General features: G+C 38.5%; 1 protein-coding gene across 3 annotated transcripts in view; it reads right to left on the minus strand.

Moving 5' to 3' along the window:
- Malrd1 (MAM and LDL receptor class A domain containing 1) overlaps window positions 1–17,174 on the minus strand; it is a 614,092-nt gene that overhangs the window by 510,123 nt on the left and 86,795 nt on the right. For all 3 annotated transcript variants that reach the window (XM_087896346.1, XM_087896345.1, XM_087896344.1), the window contains 3 exons: window positions 10,996–11,088; window positions 7,502–7,727; window positions 481–618 (listed from right to left, as the gene is read on the minus strand). In XM_087896346.1, coding sequence (XP_087752472.1) covers window positions 481–618; window positions 7,502–7,727; window positions 10,996–11,088 — 457 coding nt within the window. The remainder of the gene's footprint in view (window positions 1–480; window positions 619–7,501; window positions 7,728–10,995; window positions 11,089–17,174) is intronic.

Consider the following 17,174-nt stretch of genomic DNA (forward strand, 5'->3'; position numbering starts at 1 on the left):
GTGGCTGAGAGTGTCACAGAGCATTTTCAGAGCACTGCAGGTAGTTATGGTTCCCTGGCTTTATGAGGATATGCAAAAGCTATAATGACATCTTGTAGTGTATAGTTTAGAGGATTTTCAGGTTTTATAGTGCTGAATCCTTGTTCTCTGTTTCCAGATAGAAGATGAGACTATTTTTTTTCTGTTTTGCAAGACTTAGAATGCTTAAAGCAAGAAAGCAAGCCTGTTGCACAGTCCATCAGAAGTGCTATCTCCCTCTTCACATCATCACTACAACATTTGCTAAATGCAACCATAAAATTGATGGTTGACACAAGCATGCTTTTTTTCAGGACACCCAATTAGTTATTAATTATTAATTGGGTCTCAGGGTTTAAGACAAGAAGAACAACGCTTCATTTAGTATGTGGTTAGAAATGAAAGCACGCAGCATCAGCATCTCAACATGCATGAAAACACCTTTAAAAGAGGACGTCTTACCGCGGTTTTTGTCGCCAGCCCCGGGAAATGGGTGTTCTTCAACGCTCAGCCCGTCCACGACCTCCCAGTGGGAGTCTTCTATGGAAAATGGTTCCCAGCCACAGAAACCAGACTCAAAGTCCCAGGTGAGATGACTTACTGTAATGTATGGAAAAGGAAGCATGGAAAGGTAAACGCAGGTTTGTCTTTATGAGCAGATATTTTTGCTTTTTAATGAAATTCTCCCTAAATAAAGACAAAGCAACTACAAAGACATTAAAAAATAAAAACAAAAATCTTTACATGAACTAACCTACAAGGGAGCATAGTTCACTCCCCCAACACCTGAAACTGATTCCTCTTGATTATTCTTTCCTTTCATGGACTCTGAAGAGACAGTTTAGAAGGTGTAGTTATGAATAAGAAGTAACCCCTCTCACAGGGAGTCTATTGTGCTATTGTCACAGCCATGCAGACCTATAAATTAGCTATGGCTGTCTCTCCTTGGCCATACATAAAATATTCTTTGGTCATTCTTTGTGAGCTTGGCTAGTTTAGGCCACTTCACATCTCTTCTAAGTCAGGAAATGAAGTGTAAAATAAGATATAAAGTATATACTTGATCTTCAAAATGTTCTTTAAAGTTGTAAAGTCTTGGCTGTGACGTTAACCTTCCCACTTATTCCTAAGGCATCTCCCAATTTGCAGAGATATTTCCCCTAAAACAAAAATCCTATCCCATACAGTGGCAACCTTTCTGGCTTCATCCGATTTGGCTCCAATTTTATCCTTGCTGTCTGAGCACAATAACTCAGGCCACTCATTTTCCTCTTGCTTTCCCTAACTGGGTAAAATGCTCAGTCTTACCATTAGGGGCTATCAGTTACATACTGTTGCCCAAAGGAAGAAAGTCCATATACATAATCCTTCTCATTGTAGCAGCTGGCTGCTACTGATGCCATCGTACTAATTACCTGCAAGCCAATGTGTGAAAATGGAGGGTGTCACAAGATCTCTGAATCCCCAAACCTTTGAGCAGATAAAAAGGTGCAAAACTTTTTATGGTAAAAATGACAATAAGTTTTATAAATGTTGTAACTGTCTACAGAACAAAATTTGGAATCAGGTCTTTTATTATCCAAATTTTTTATCAGTTAAAAAGTTGGACTAGGGAAATGGCTCAGTGGGGAATGTGCTTCTCATAAAGCATGAGGGCTTTAGTTTGGAATCCAGCACAGATGAAAAGGCAGGCAAGGCAGTGTGCCTCTGCAAGTCCTGTCCTAGTCGGCTGGAAGATCCATGGAGCTGTCTGTCCAGTCTGACCTTACTCAGTGAGTCCCAGGTTCATATTAGAGGCACTACACTCGAGAAGAGTAGTGTATTGTGTTTTAACATCATTAGGATGCTCATAGAAGAAGCCAGAGCACCTCAACAACATGTCTACCAGATTCCATCTGGAGGTCAAAAACAGTTTCTCTTGAATTAAGTTTTTAGACAAACAAAACAAGGAAACAAGGCATACAGCAACAGAGGAAAACATACCACACATACCCAAGCATCCGCAGGCACAGACGCACACACATATACATATACCACACACAAATAAAACAAATGCACAAATAAAAATAAATATCAATTATTATGTTTTGTGCAGAACAGTAAACATTCACCATGCTTCGGAAATTAAAGCTATTTTTTTTTAGACTCTATCACCAGAAAGATTTGGGAAAGAAAAAGGATGTTGTAATCTCTGTGAAAACATAGTAAACCACTCGGGTGATTTTATTGATGACATTTGTTATAGTACATTTACAAGGAATGGTGTTTTAAAAACAATTATTTTCAACCTTAGTTGTTGTATAGTGTAAAAACCAATTTTACTTCATTATATTGGCATTTTTCATTAATAATGGTTCCCCTACATATTTCAAAAAGTTTCAGGTGAAGTAATAAATATCAGAAGAAAGCAAGGTCAATGATATAATGACATCTTAGCATGCTAAGTGTGCTAAATGCTATACATTTGTAAAATTAAAATGATATATCTCTGCCATAAATAAAGTACATTAATTGTAAGCATAATTTTGCCTATTTGGTCACCTTCCTTGCTGCAATTAGGGGGTGTCTTTTACTACTTGGAGCACTGGATTGAACTCCCAAGGCCCAAAAGAGGAGCAGAAGGAGGGAGAACATGAGCAAGGAATTCAGGACCGCGAGGGGTGTGTCACTCACTGAGATGGTAGGACTGATCTAATGGGAGCTCACCAAGGCCAGCTGGACTGGGACTGAAAGAGCATGGGATCAAACCCGACTCTCTGAATGTGGCTGTCAATGAGTGCTGACTGAGAAGTCAAGGACAATGGCACTGGCTTTTGATCCTACTGCATGTACTGGCTTTTCGGGAGCCTAGTCTGTTTGGTTGCGCACCGCACCTTCCTGGACCTGGATGGAGGGGGGAGGACCTTGGACTTCCCACAAGGCAGGGAACCCTGACTGCTCTTTGGATTGGAGAGGGAGGAGGAGGAGAGTGGTGGAAGAGGGAGGGAAATGAGAGGTAGGGAGGAGGCGGAAATTTTTTAATAATAATAATAATAACAATAAAATAAATGGAGGGCGTGACACTCTTCACAGTTTCAAAGAAATTTCTCTCCCAGTTAGTTTGTTGGAGTAATGTTTTCATATGCTGATAATACTTTTTCTTAAGTGGTTCACTATAGTATAATAAAGGCACGAGAAAAAGAATTGATAAGAATGTGGTTCAAATATAAAATTTTTATGAATCTTTTACTTCAGTTCTTAATGATATACAAAGAAATCTTGTATGGGAGCTAATACAGACATCTTATTTAGTGACTATATATTAGGTTCTAATATGGGCATATCATAAACATGAAGTTGATATTTATGAATCCCACAAGGACCAAAGCTCAGTAACTCACATACAATTGAGTACAGTAGACGTCTTACTCATAGGGGTATCTCAGTATCCAGTATTTCACAAGTCTATAAATCTCACTCATCAAAGTAGAATCATGTAAAATTGATTTACTTCATGTTATTTAGCATGCATGTTTAGCACATGCATCTGTGCTGCATTGTGCCTCAAAATTTGGTACGTTTTATGTGACAGATGCTTAGGAATATAGCGACTATCTTAGAATATTCTTGATACACAAATTTCAATAACTTTGTTATAAATGTTTAAATTACTCAATAAAAATGGAAGAGAACATAAAAGTATAATGAAGTAGAAAAGAAGAAAATAAGAAGGTAAAGAAACAGGGAGAAAGGGAAAGAGTAGGGGAAGAACAAAAGGGAGAGGAGATAAGGGGAGGAAAAAAGATAAATGATTCAGATTTTTTTCTTAGCTGTCAAAATAGTAGAGGCAGGCCGATCACTGTGAGTTTGAGGTCAGCCTGGTCTACAAGAGCTAGTTCCAGAACAGGCTCCAAACCTACAGAGAAACCCTGTCTCGAAAAAAAATCTTTTCTTTTGCCCATACGATACTATAGTTAAATATGCATGCCAAGTGTATGGATGCATAATTGAATAAATTTAAGAATTTAGAGATGTGCAACACAGTGATTGCTACATGTATGTATTACAAAGTGCTTACAACAAGAAAGGTAGGTAACACATCATTTGTGATATTCTATGAGTGATAGGAACATTTAAATCTACTCTTCATTGCTTTAGTGAATTTTACATCTTCATAATCATTAGTTGTAGCGACCATTCTCTAATTGGATCACCTTGTCCTTGTCCTCACCTCTTGTAAACCCTGTCTTCCTCTTTCTCTGAGCTTGACATTTTTCCATTGCATACACAGGTACAATCACACAGAACGTACATTCTTAAGCAGAACCCGCTCTAGAATCATTCTTGTTACGCATACTAGCTCTTCCTTTGTTTTGATTCCTCAATAAATTTTACATAAATCTCTCATTACTTTCAGTCTTTGTTCCCCTGGCAGTGGATAAAGTTGTTTTATTTTTGCTATTATGCAGAAAATTTTAATGAACATGCGGAAACAGATATATTTGAATATTAACTGTGTTTATTTATACAAAATTATAAAAAATAACAAAATCTCTACTTTGGTATTATGATGGTGTTTTTAAGTGAAATTATGAGGGTTGTGGGTCTCTATTGCGGGAGGTCATGGAGTCCTTTACCTTTAGTTTATAATGAGTTTTAATATGCCATCTGTTTCTTCCCTAAGCTGTCTTCATTTTCAGAAACATCTTTGTCAAAGTGGTTCACAAAGCTTAAGATGCAGATGAATTATTGGAGACCATGTTTCAATGTAGTATTTGGTTCTGTAGTGTTGGTATAGGGCCCAAAGTTTTGTCTCTTTGAACCAGGGCCATGGTAAATTTGCTTTTTAAGTCCACAGAGTACATGACACAAAAAAGCAAAATACCAGGAAACTTAGTGGCACTTGCCATTCACCTGCTTTTGACAATCTGCTGAGTACAATCTTAATCTATATTTTCACTAAAAAGAGCAGCTGAAAACAATAGCTTTAAAGAGCATCTATGTGAGGATGGTCTTTCAAGAAAGGCACACTGTGCATAGATTAGCATGTGGAAAACCCCATAAATTAGCATTTATCAAGTCTCTGTGGTATCATAAATATTTCTGCAACTGTTCAAATTACATACACTAAGCTGAGGTATATGGCACAGTAAAAAATAATGTGTTTGCTTAAGGACTTGCATTCAGAACCCAGCATCATGTACAAAATTAGGTGGGGCAGTGTGCACCTATAATCCAAGGCTGGGAAGGTGAAGGCAGGAGGACCCTTGAGGTTGTTGACCAGCTAGTCCAACCAAACTGAGATATGGGTTCACCAAGAGATGTCTCATAGGGAATACAGCAATTGAGGGAGGCACCAGACTTCAACCTCTTGTTATTCCTTCTACATGAACATATGTACTAAACACCACACACGCACAAAATAAATTTAAAAAAGAAGAAAAAGAAAATGTTTGTAAAAGTTTAAAAACATATAAAGACATTTTACTTCAGCTACAAATTTGAAATTTTATTTGTAAAATCTGAATTAAAACTCGGTCTTGCAAAACAGAAACCTAAAATATGTGTAAAATGTTTCAATTGTATTTTAAAAATTCAGTATAACCTCTTATTTTATAAGGACATACGTCTATGTGTACAAATATATAATGCTTTTCTGAAGAGAACACTGAACTTATAACGATGCTACTAAGTCATTGTAAATAGGGTTCCCCCGAGCAGCGCAATTGGATTAATTCTATTATCACTACGATAAAATGACTGATGAAAATAAAAGGAAGTGTTAGTTTGACTCGTGATTTCAGAAGGTTTCAGATGTTGGGTTGGTCTCCTGAAACTGACCAGGAAACCATGTCACAGGGAACAGATTCTTCATCCTGTCTCACACAGCTGCAGAGGGGACACTCTGATAGTTAGTTTTATTCTATCACTCCTTGTCTTCCCAGGGGATAGTGAAAAATTAAGGCAAGTAAACAGTAAAGTTTGTTGATAGGCACAAATAAGCTGTCTTTCCATTCACCCAAAGGAACTGACAGAATAGTTCTGAGATTGATTGCATTAGAAAAATGACAGATGAGTCATTCATGACATTTCAATAAAAATTGTACAAAATTAATAGTAAAATATCAGCAAATGGTTCAGGGATTCATTTGATGTAGGAGCCCGCTTAAAGTGGGGAGGGAGTTGTCAAAGAAGCATTTACCAAAAGGAAAATAAATAGAAGATAAACTTCCAAATGAACAATTAAAAAGGAACATATTTATCTCAGTCTTTGAAATTAAAAATAATAGAAACTTTTGTAAATGTGAATGTCCCCCCCAAAAATAAAGTAAGCTTTCTATAAAATGTTTAAATAAAACATGATGAAATGAATTTCATATACATTAGAGAAAATAAATTCTCCTTATTCTCTTTGAAAGCAAAAGAAAAGCAAGTGTGAAGCCCACTGAAATCACACTGGTTAAAAGATTATATGGCTGGAACGGCTAATTGAACTTCTGTTTATAATCAGGCCCACCTGGGAGTATTCTTTTGTTTGCCCATTTTCTTCTCCCAGTGTCCCCAATGACTTTAATAAAGTCTTCACTGGACCATCAAGAAAAGCATGTTGTATAAAAGATCTTTTCATTACAGAGTGGAATTGATCTTATTGCAGTATTTCCCCCCCCCACATAATAATATCTTACAAAATAAAACCTTAAAGGAAAACAAATGCCAAAATTTTTAATTTTTTAAAAAACCCTTTATTTGTGACACAGTAAACAGATTCATGGAAGCTCATGGTTTCTGCAAACAATTCATGGAGTTAGATACTAACTTACTTCACATGGGAGCCACTGCTTGCATTCTAAAGCAAATTCCATTTCCATGGGAGTGTGGTGCTTGAATCATTACAGAATCTTCCCTCATTGCTCTCCTCAGAGACACTTCATACAAGGCCCAGAGGGAAGGTGTTGGCCAAGTTTGGCCTTCTTTAAGACCATAGATGGCTGGAAGGAACGTCTACAGTCACCATGTCTGGGTTTGGGGGAGGGGGTAATGGCAACCCACATTCTCTTTATTCTCCCTTCCCAGCTTCCAAAATAATTACTGAGATGGGAACACACAATGCATTTAACAAAAGTTATCAATATGTAATATATCTCTAAATAAAGATACCAAGCTCTTTCTCAATCCTTTTGTTCTTTAATCAAAGTATACATACGTATGTGGATGCACACATGCACACCCATACACTCACACCCAACACATGAAAACACACACCACACTAATCCTAACAATTTATTTGAAAAACAAAGATGGACATTTAGTAACTTTAGCAGCAGACACCAAGCATTAAATTAACAGAGACGCCAACAAGGGAGCAATGCTAATAGTTTCAGAGTGAGAAAGCACTTTCATTTTAACTCAAAGAAATTAGCTTGTACCCCAGTATAGTAAAGGCTATTTCCTTTCCGCATCACGAATGACAGCAGGAAAACAATCCCAGTGGGAGTCGACTTACCAGAAACCTCTGGGGTTGTATTCCTGAATGATTCTTCATCATGCCCACTGGAGCAGCCCGTCCCAGAATCGCAAACTGAAGAATGGGTAAGGCACTGGCCACTGGCACAAGTGTATTCGTCGACAGAACAAAGCTGCTGTGAGTGGGTCTGGCCACAGGTGTAAACCAACAACTGACCAAGCCCAATAAAACTTCTCTGTCTCAAAACTGTGCCTTCAAAAACAACCTTTATGGGAAAAATGATGAATAGGTGAATGCATGGTCTTATTATACAAAAAAAAAATAGGAAAAAAACTAAAGAAGGGTCACAAAGATAAGCCACTGAGGAAACACCTGTTTAAAACACAACCAATGCATCTGATGGCAAAATCTGATTTCTGTTTGACAAATCTGTTCTCTATTCCTGAGAGTGATAAGCACATGGGTTTCATGAAGTTTTCTGGGAAGTCAATCAAGAAGAACCAAATATCCATGTAACCATGAGGATGTCCTTTTACTGCAACTCATTATTCAAGTATCATTTTTACAGTCTTCTTTCTTTTATTTACAAAAAAAGAAAAATATTGTCATTAATTCCATGTAGCTATAACTGTGTCTGTTTTGTAAACTACTAAAAATTCATGCATTAAAACCTAAATGAAAATATCAGGAAAGGGTAAAGAAGTGTAGTATAAGAGTAAATATTTGAAAAGAACCAACATTATTTTTTAAAAAACCCACAAAAAGGAGCTAGTTTTTCAATAAGCAAAGTATCACCAATTAAAGGGAATGAATTCTATATTGTCCAACTGATTTCCTGGCTTTTCTGGAGATGCACAACGTTAGGAAGTGACCCAGTCTTTCACTGCCAGCCAAATGCAGGACAATGTCAATGCATTAGGAGTCCTTGAGGTCCTACCAAGAATAACAGTTAAGGAATTGCAGAAGGATGGAACAGAAAGAGTTCACTAGATGGCAACCGGTTTCCTTCTGTCCAATTCAGTAGCCACAAGCTACTTATGAGTAATATTAGTGGATTGAAACCAGATGAGAATCCGATTTCGGAATCACATCAGCTCCATTTCAAGTGTTCAGGACACTCACAGGTTTCGATAGTCTATGCAGCAATATCTTAGGATCTGAAGCATTCTCCTTTGGAGGGAGGAAGAGGGTGCTCAAAAGGCTCGGGAAGTAAACCCCACAAGCTAGAAGGGCTGACACAAGATTCACTAGATTATAAAACCTTCTTCCCATGAGTTTATTAAACTGGTGACCAGCTGCTAGCAGAAGAGGCTCTTCCACCTACAGAGTTGCTACAAATAAGAAAGTTTCTACAAGTCAGAAACTGACTTGTCCATCTGCCTGCCATTTGCATTGGACCTAGAAATCAAACTTGTATGAATTATCACACAAGTTTTGGCGTTTAGTGGTACAACAGGCTGCCTTTGATATAGCATTGATGTGGGATTCCCTTTTGTATGATGTGAATACAATTGGTTAGTTAATAAAGAAAACTAGCTTGGCCTGATAGGGCAAAAAATGGAGGAATGCAGGGAAAACTAAGCTGAATGCTGGGAGAAAGAATGGAGAGTCAGAGAGAAGCCATGGAGCCACTGGAGACAAATGCTGGGAATTTTATCTGGTAAGCCACAGCAACGTGATGATACAGATTAATAGAAATGGGTTAAATTAATATAAGAGTTATCCAATAAGAAGCTAGAATTAATGAGCCAAGCAGTGATTTAGTTAATACAGTTTTTGTGTGATTATTTCAGGGCTAAGCTGTCTGGGTGGCCAGAAACCAACAAACGGCCTGCTGCAACATAGCCTTACTTCTGTGAGATGACTGTCCTCCACACTCCTCTAATCTATCCCATAGCTACTGATTCGACATGTTTTCATTGATGGAATTCTTACTCTGCTGTCCTGTCATTGGCACACTTTCTGGGAAAAGTAGGTGTTTCTCACCAGAAAAAGTCACACAACAAAAGAGAATCTCTCTATTACTCTAGAGAACATCTCTGTTACTAGTTCAATAAAACATCACTAAACATCATACAAAAGATCTGTCAAAATACTGGTAGCAAAGATTGACCCCTTTTAGCCTTACTCAGGTTAAGGGTTCTGTGCAGATTTTATCTTTTCAAGGACAAAAGAAGTACATATTTCTTGTTTAAAAAATACTTTGGATCAAATATCAGAAGGCAAATACATTTATTAAAGTTTTGCTTCAGAAGATAATATTCAATTCAAATCCTGTGTTAGGAGAAAAGTATGCATGCAGTTACATCATTCTCTCATAATCAATAGTGCATGTGTACATACACTACTGGCCAGCAGTTATGTCTTTTCAGAGCATCAGGAGATCTGATATATGATTCATTTGGGGCCTCAAAATTGATGAGTTTAAACTTTGATCTCCACCCTCTGCCATTCTGTATTCATATTTTAATTCCATCTCTTATGCACATAAAAACTTATAACTCCAAAATGTACTGTCTTTAAATTTTGCTTTATGTTTTTGCCAAATCACAAGGCTAATTTCACGTTGTAGAAAAGTACACGTACTGAATATGTCCTTCAGTGGTTGTAAACATCAGCTTATATAATGGCACACTAGTGTCAAGACGTTAATCCTAAAGAGTGTAATAGAAAGTTCAATTTATAAGACTTCAATTGATAAATCCTGTGCTTTAAAAATGCCAGGGTTAGGGCATATGGATTTCTACATGGTCCACATGGTTATCCTCAGTATTTGGGGGGAGGTGTTTAAACACAGTAAGACCATGAAACAATGATGCTAGTTTTGTAAGTCATACATAGTCAGCCTTTTATTTCTACTCACAAGCTAACATTGGCTTATAGTCTATAAATAGCAAAGGTCTCAAGTCCGCTCTTTAAAGCGATCATCCACCAAGTCTTCCATGTGTTTCAGGTGTACAATGGTATAGATAGTAACTTCATCACCTGAGTTTCAGTAGAAATATCTGAAACAAAATATCTGCATCATGAAGAAAAGTGCTTGCCTGGGGCAATGCTGGGAGCTGGGAAGCACAAGTCAAGAATATAGAGAGAATGAACAAGGTTTGTGTAAGAATAGGCCTGCTAGCCCAGTGGTTCTCAACCTGTGGGTTACAACCCTTTGGGGTCAAATGACCCTTTTCACAAGAGTTGCCTAAGACCATCAGAAAACACAAATATTTGCATTACAATTCATAACTGTAGCAAGATCACAGTTATGAAGTGAATAATGAAAAATTTTTATGGCTGGGATAACCACAACATGAGGAACTGTATTAAAGTCTCATAGCATTAGGAAAGCTGAGGACCACTGGGCTGGTAGTTCCTCTATTCACAGAACTTGGCCTGTTAAGAACCCAATATAAAGAAAAGAAAATCTAATTATTATTCCCAAAGATACAAGTATACTTTTCTAATTTAAATTTAACAGTCGATGATAAATTACATATTAGTGAAGAAAAAGTTTAAATTGTGACAAAATCTTACTTTTATACCTTAAATATCTTCAGACCTTCTGGTATTAATACCTCTGCTTTCACCCATGTCTTGTGAGTTGATGTATTGAATGTCCAAGTCATTTTTTCTTCCTTTGATTTGAAATAGAAACGTATTAATAATTTCCCAAATGTTACTCTCATGTTCATATATCTGCTCGTTTAATTATGTGTGATTGGGTAGAAGCGCCCCTGCAATCTCTGGCATCCATATACACAGAGTCTGGAATGTTCAGGTGGAGGCTCTGCTCCAAGCCCCCTCGTCTGTTGTTACCTCAGTCTGGACTCCACCCCTGAGAAAGCCCACCATCAGTGACTCCACCCCCGAGGGCATTAAACACCCCACTTCGTGGTTCCCCGTTGTGGTATCCTCCACTTTCCCTGGGCCCACCCAGAAATACTACTTTCAGAATAAACTTGGATTTATTGATTTGGTTTGATTGACATTAGTGGTAGCAGATTCCCATTAGACGGGATTTAAACTTTACATTTGATGCTGAATCTGAGAAGAACTGAGTTTTCCCGCTACCAGGTGGCCAGGGAAAACTACTCTCTGTTCCCTGCCATCAGACAGACTTGCTTGGTGAATTTCCCAATTTCAATCCACAGCCTCTAAAGGGGTGCAGGACCCCCTTTGCCTTCCAGTCTGCCTGCCAAGACACCGCAGGTGTCTGGTCTGTTCTGGGGTAGAGACAATCTCTACCTTTTGGGCTCCATGTTTGGGAGATGTTCTGCACAGGGAAGCCGCAGCCCTCCTACTGTTTTGATCCCAGGCTATTTTGGACTGGACTCTCATAGTCTTCCAGTCTCCTGCTAATGGCTTGTGAGTAGATACTTCCAGGTCCAAGTTCCTTACCCAAATACCTTCAAAATTTGTCAAAACGGGGGCTGAGCTAACCTGGCCAGGTTCCTGTGCATTCTGTTTTTACACCTCTCCTCCCGCTGTCCCTAGGCTTTCTCCCTGCTCCCTGCTTTTCCCAGCAGGCAATCAATCCACTTGCTCCTCTACCTGTCTGGATTTCAAGCTTGCATCAGGTGGCTCTTCGAGTTTTCCTGACTTGTTCCTTTCTTGGATGCTCACTCTAACTTTGCCAATGCTTCCCATCTAGGATTCATGTCCAACACATAGCTGTTTGCCCCCTCCCTCAACAGTTTCCCGGGAAAGAGTTTTGTTAGTCCCTTTCCTTAAAATTTTGTTTCTGTTAAAAAGTCTTGTGTATTTCTTCTGTATGGATGAAAATATGCAAATAACATGGCCACAGTATGCTTGTTTTATGCCTGTGTGTATATATGTGCTTGTTTTTAAAATTTATAAAACTTAAAATTCCAGATTACAACTGCTCTAAAACCAACACATGGTCAGCCAATACCTTACAACATGAAGGAAGGCACCATTTTGGCTAAGGTCAGAGACAGAGGTCACATAATTCCTTCCCTGTCTTAAAAACAAGTTTTATTAAAAGAATAAGGTTTCTAGCAATCCTGATTTACTGAGATATTAAAGCTGCACCTCTACATTCGTGTACCAGAATGAATCTTGTGGCAGGCAAATTTTGTGACTTAAGAGAAAACCCCATGATTTTAATTTGAAACACAAAATTATTTACAAAGTTAAAACTTGGTTTTGCCTTCCACAGATTAGGATTATGCTCTAAATTTTAGTACCACAGTTGAAAACCAGAGACTAAAATATTCCTTCTAATCGTCTTGCCTCTCCTAACATTGGTAAGCTGTAACTGATTGGATAAACTATATGTCCAAATTTACTTTATATGTCTAATTTAGATATACCTGACAAGTAATGGTTCCCTGATTCTCAGGTACCTTTACAGAGCTTCTTATTACAGAGAGACATGCCAGCTTCTGCATCATCCTGTAGCTCCTCCAAGAAGACACATGACTGCAGAAGAACTTCCTCCTGGAGGCTCGCCTTTGGATGTGGCAAATTCAGTTACACAGCGAAAAAGCTGCCTTTCACCTTATCAGCTGCCTGAACCCTTCCTGGGCTGCACGGCAGGATACTGGGGGACTCGATCATCTCATCCTGCCACGTCTTGGAAGACGAAACTCTACCCCACGGGAAAATCTGTCAGACCTCCTGGGCTCAACAGCTAAAGGCAAGTACTGCTTCTGAGACTTACGTTTGCCAAAAACTGCGGAGAGACTTGGGATTGCCTGGGTAGCTGGAAAAACCTGTCTCATTTCTGCTCATTTCCTTATTCTCTCCCATCTGTCTGATGGCATTTGTTGACTTAAGGGACAGGTAACTCATTACTTCATTAGTTAATTTCCTGCTAAAAGTGCAGACAGGTGTGCCTCTTTCGCAGGCTTCATAGTCCAGGATTAAGAGGTTTGAGATGTAACTTCAGAGGTTCAGAGTTTTAGAATATCCTGTGTCTTCTAAAATGGCCGTACCTTTTAACCTACAGCCATAGCCGCTTGCTATGACACCAAAATGTTAATCTGTTCCAGCTGTCTTGCTGATAGATACCTGCAGTTTTCCAGGAGAAGTTCTGCTACTGTTTTGAGAAATCTAGTCTGGTAAAAAACTATCCATCTCCAGGACCTATTTTCATCCCACCCAATTTCAAGCATATTTTCCAGGTCCCTCCTGCTGCGAGGGATGAGGCCAGCCTGCGGAGGGTTCTCCAGATATGCTAGCATCTACACCAGCTCATGGGACTCCATCATTGGCACTGCCTCTCCAGGCTCAAATGGGACCTACCCAGCAACTGCTTCTCTGGCTTTCTTTCTGGAAGTTTTCCCCCTTCCCATGGCTAGTGCTGTTCATAGGGCCGATGATAAGAGTCTATTTTTTCCTCCTAGCAACCTGTCTTCTCAGTTCCCTCAAGAAGCAGATGCCTGAGATCCCCATGATGGCAGGTAACCTGATGCCTCTCCTTCCACACTTCCTGCTGAGTGTGAACCCACCAAATCCCACTCTCTTTCTTCCCACATCATCCTATGCCCACAGGAAGTAGCCAGACTTGAACTGATGTCCCTATACTCAGTAAATCTGATTAGAGGCACTGCTCCAGCCCCTGGCATCCCTTTACCCAAAGAGTCTTACTTATTTGGATGGAAGTATCACTCCGGCCCCTGGCATCCTAGCATCCCTATACACAAAGAGTCTGGGATGTTTGGGTGGAGGCTCCACCCCAAGATCCCTCCCCTGCGGTTGCCTCAGTCCAGACTCTGCCCCACCCCTGAGAAAGCCCACACAATCAGCAGCTCCACCACTGAGGTTATTAAAAGTCTCAACCTCTTGGTTTCCTCAACTTCCCCTGGGACCACCCGAAAGTGCTGTGCTCAGAATAAGCCTGGATTTATTGATTGGTTTATTACATCAGCAACCATGGATTCCCATTCTCCAGGATTTTAGCATAAGAGTGTTTAGTTGAGATTTGTGTATCTTTGTGCTCTTAAGTACTGAGAACTCTTAATGTACTTATGTAATAATAATAAGAAGAAGAATTCTGAAGGAAAATATAGAAGTAATCAAATCATGTCTCTGGGCTTCTATCTTTTCTTCCTTCTGTATATCTTACTTTCACTCTTTCTCCATGGCTGGTTGTGTGGCTGTGTAGCTGGGTGACTGTGTGACTGGCCTCTAGAGTCCTCCTCTTGTTCTCTTGCTCTTTCTTCTTCTCCTCCCACATTCCTCCTCTTATTTATTCTCTCTGCCTGCCAGTCCCTCCTATCCTTTCTTGGGCCTTGCCTTTGGCCTGTCAGTCCTTTATTAGACCATCATGTGTTTTAGACAGGCAAAGTATCACAGCTTCACAGAGTTAAACAAATGCAACATAAAAGAATGCAGCACATCTTTGCATTATTAAAACCAATGTTCCACAGCATAAACAAATGCAACATATCTGAAAATCATATTCTGCAACACATAATTACTGTCTGAAGATTGCATTTGTATATTTGACTCTTCTGACAATTTTGCCTCAAAAGTTTTTCCCTTTCCCATATCATATCTTAGATTTCTATGATGATCGTTTATTACAGCAATTTGAAGCAAAATGAGTAAAATCATTACCGTGTGGTATGAGCTAAGATCTGAGACAAAGTCTATACTGTGCTGCATATCAGAGCTAATAGTTTTGGTCACTGCGTTCTAAGACCTTGCTTTCATACTCTGAATGAACACTGTCCTTCTTCAGATATTAGTAAGCATTCACGTTATTTTGATACTTTGCTGGGGAAGAATAAATGAAACTATTCATCATATAGGGAACCATTATTGCTCACGAAATTTTGAAGTGCAGATATGGGGTGTTGGAACTGCCTCAGGTGAGGTTGAGCCCTGACAAGCCTTGTTTGCTTCTAGTATGAAATGAAAGAAACAAAAAATATCTACTTGTAAGTCTTATGACGGAAGGCATGTTCCCAAGTAATAGGCTTCTCTCTCCTCAGTTCTGCTTATCTCATCCATGTCCAAGATTTTCTTAAAATGAATCCATCTGCCACTGAGTGTTGTAGCCTCTGATGCCTATCCCAGATACCCAAGCCTCAAATACTTATACTTAAGAAGGTCTTTCAGATCAACTGAGCTTCCTGTCCTTCTGCATTCCTATCAAATCCTGAGATTTCCACAGGGGAGAAGACGACACATGTGGTTGGGGGTGAGATCTCTCGTGTCACACAGTTTTAAGAAATTAAGGCCTACAGCAAATTTCCTCACTAATTGTTTCCATATAACTTCAGTTATTTAGTAAGAAGACACTTCCAAAACATCTTTTAATGACACTGTGTGGCAAATTACCCCCATCAATCCCCATGATGACCACTTTAGAAGAATAATTTAAAGCATTTGCCTTTGTCCACGGTGACTGACCGATTTCCCTCAATATGAAGGTAAATGCATTCACCCTCTAAACTGAATAGAACGCTTTGAAAAATGAATGCTTTTCCATATACTAACTTAATGTATATTATGAGTGAGATGGAGTTTTTCTACTGCATTCCTCGGTTTGAGAACACTAGCAGTGAAAAATATAATTTACCCCCAGCTAACTGAAGGTAACTTTTGAGTTCTGTTCTTAATCTCAGACTATCCAGTTAGTTTGAAAAAGTGGCAATATTAAAAAAATAAATAATTAAGCCCCAGCTTCAGAAAGATTTTCAAACATGTTCTAATTTCCTATTACCTTAAAACCCATCATTAATCAGTTGATCAACAACTTTAAAACTTCTTTGCTGTTCCAGATCAGGTTAAAAAACACCGACTTACCTGTCAAACACTATTCCTTACTACTCTTCTCAGACATGCAAGATCCTCCCTCTCTCCCAGAAAAGAAATCAGATGGAACACTTCAATACTGACTTTTGAAAAAACAACAACTACTTTTGAACACATCTTATAATAAAATCATGGAACTGAAAAAATGTTCTTCTAATAGAACTAATTATAGCCTTAAAATTGTATTATATAAAAACATCAATACCTTCTAAGAAATTTCATTCTGATCCAACCTCTATATTCATTTTATTTGGAAATGGAAATTTAAAAAACCATATAAAAGTTACAAGACCAGTTCCAATTATCCATAACTTATTAACACTAAAAGAATCTCAAAACAGGAGTGTGTTGCTATTGATACTGTTTGATAGAGGGAGACGGGAGTTCTTGACTCTGCATAGCTAAACAACACAAACAGGAACTGGGTTTCCAGAATGAAGAAAACAATTGTCTTCATTCAGAAGACAAATGGTGGTTTAGGTTGAGATATATTTGAAAGGTAGTTGATAGTCTTTCTAAGAGTGGGATAAAGCATCGACTTGTGACTTAAATGTATTCCAAGGAAGAGTCTTCATTAATCATCAACAAATGGTAAAGAGGGGATCAGAAAAAACATGAACATTTTCAAAATAGGTATGTTCTGAGGGGTTGACGTGCAACACTCTATACTCAAACAATTTGAGTCAATACACACATTTTCATTCTGTAGGATAAGCCCCTCCTGGATGACTAAATGTAACATACTCTAATTAGATAAATATTTGACAGTTACAGGCAATTTGAGTCTTTTATTACATAGTTCAAGGACACTAACAGAAAGATATCATTGATTTTTATTATTGTATATACTGAAACTTTGAAAATCTATCAGTGATATTTTGGATAGATTAAAATAATCCTGAAAAGTAATGCAAATATTATTTTGACGTATGAT

The sequence above is a fragment of the Myodes glareolus genome, chromosome 14 (assembly GCF_982192425.1).
Source record: "Myodes glareolus chromosome 14, mMyoGla1.1, whole genome shotgun sequence".
Classification (NCBI taxonomy): Eukaryota; Metazoa; Chordata; class Mammalia; order Rodentia; family Cricetidae; genus Myodes; species Myodes glareolus.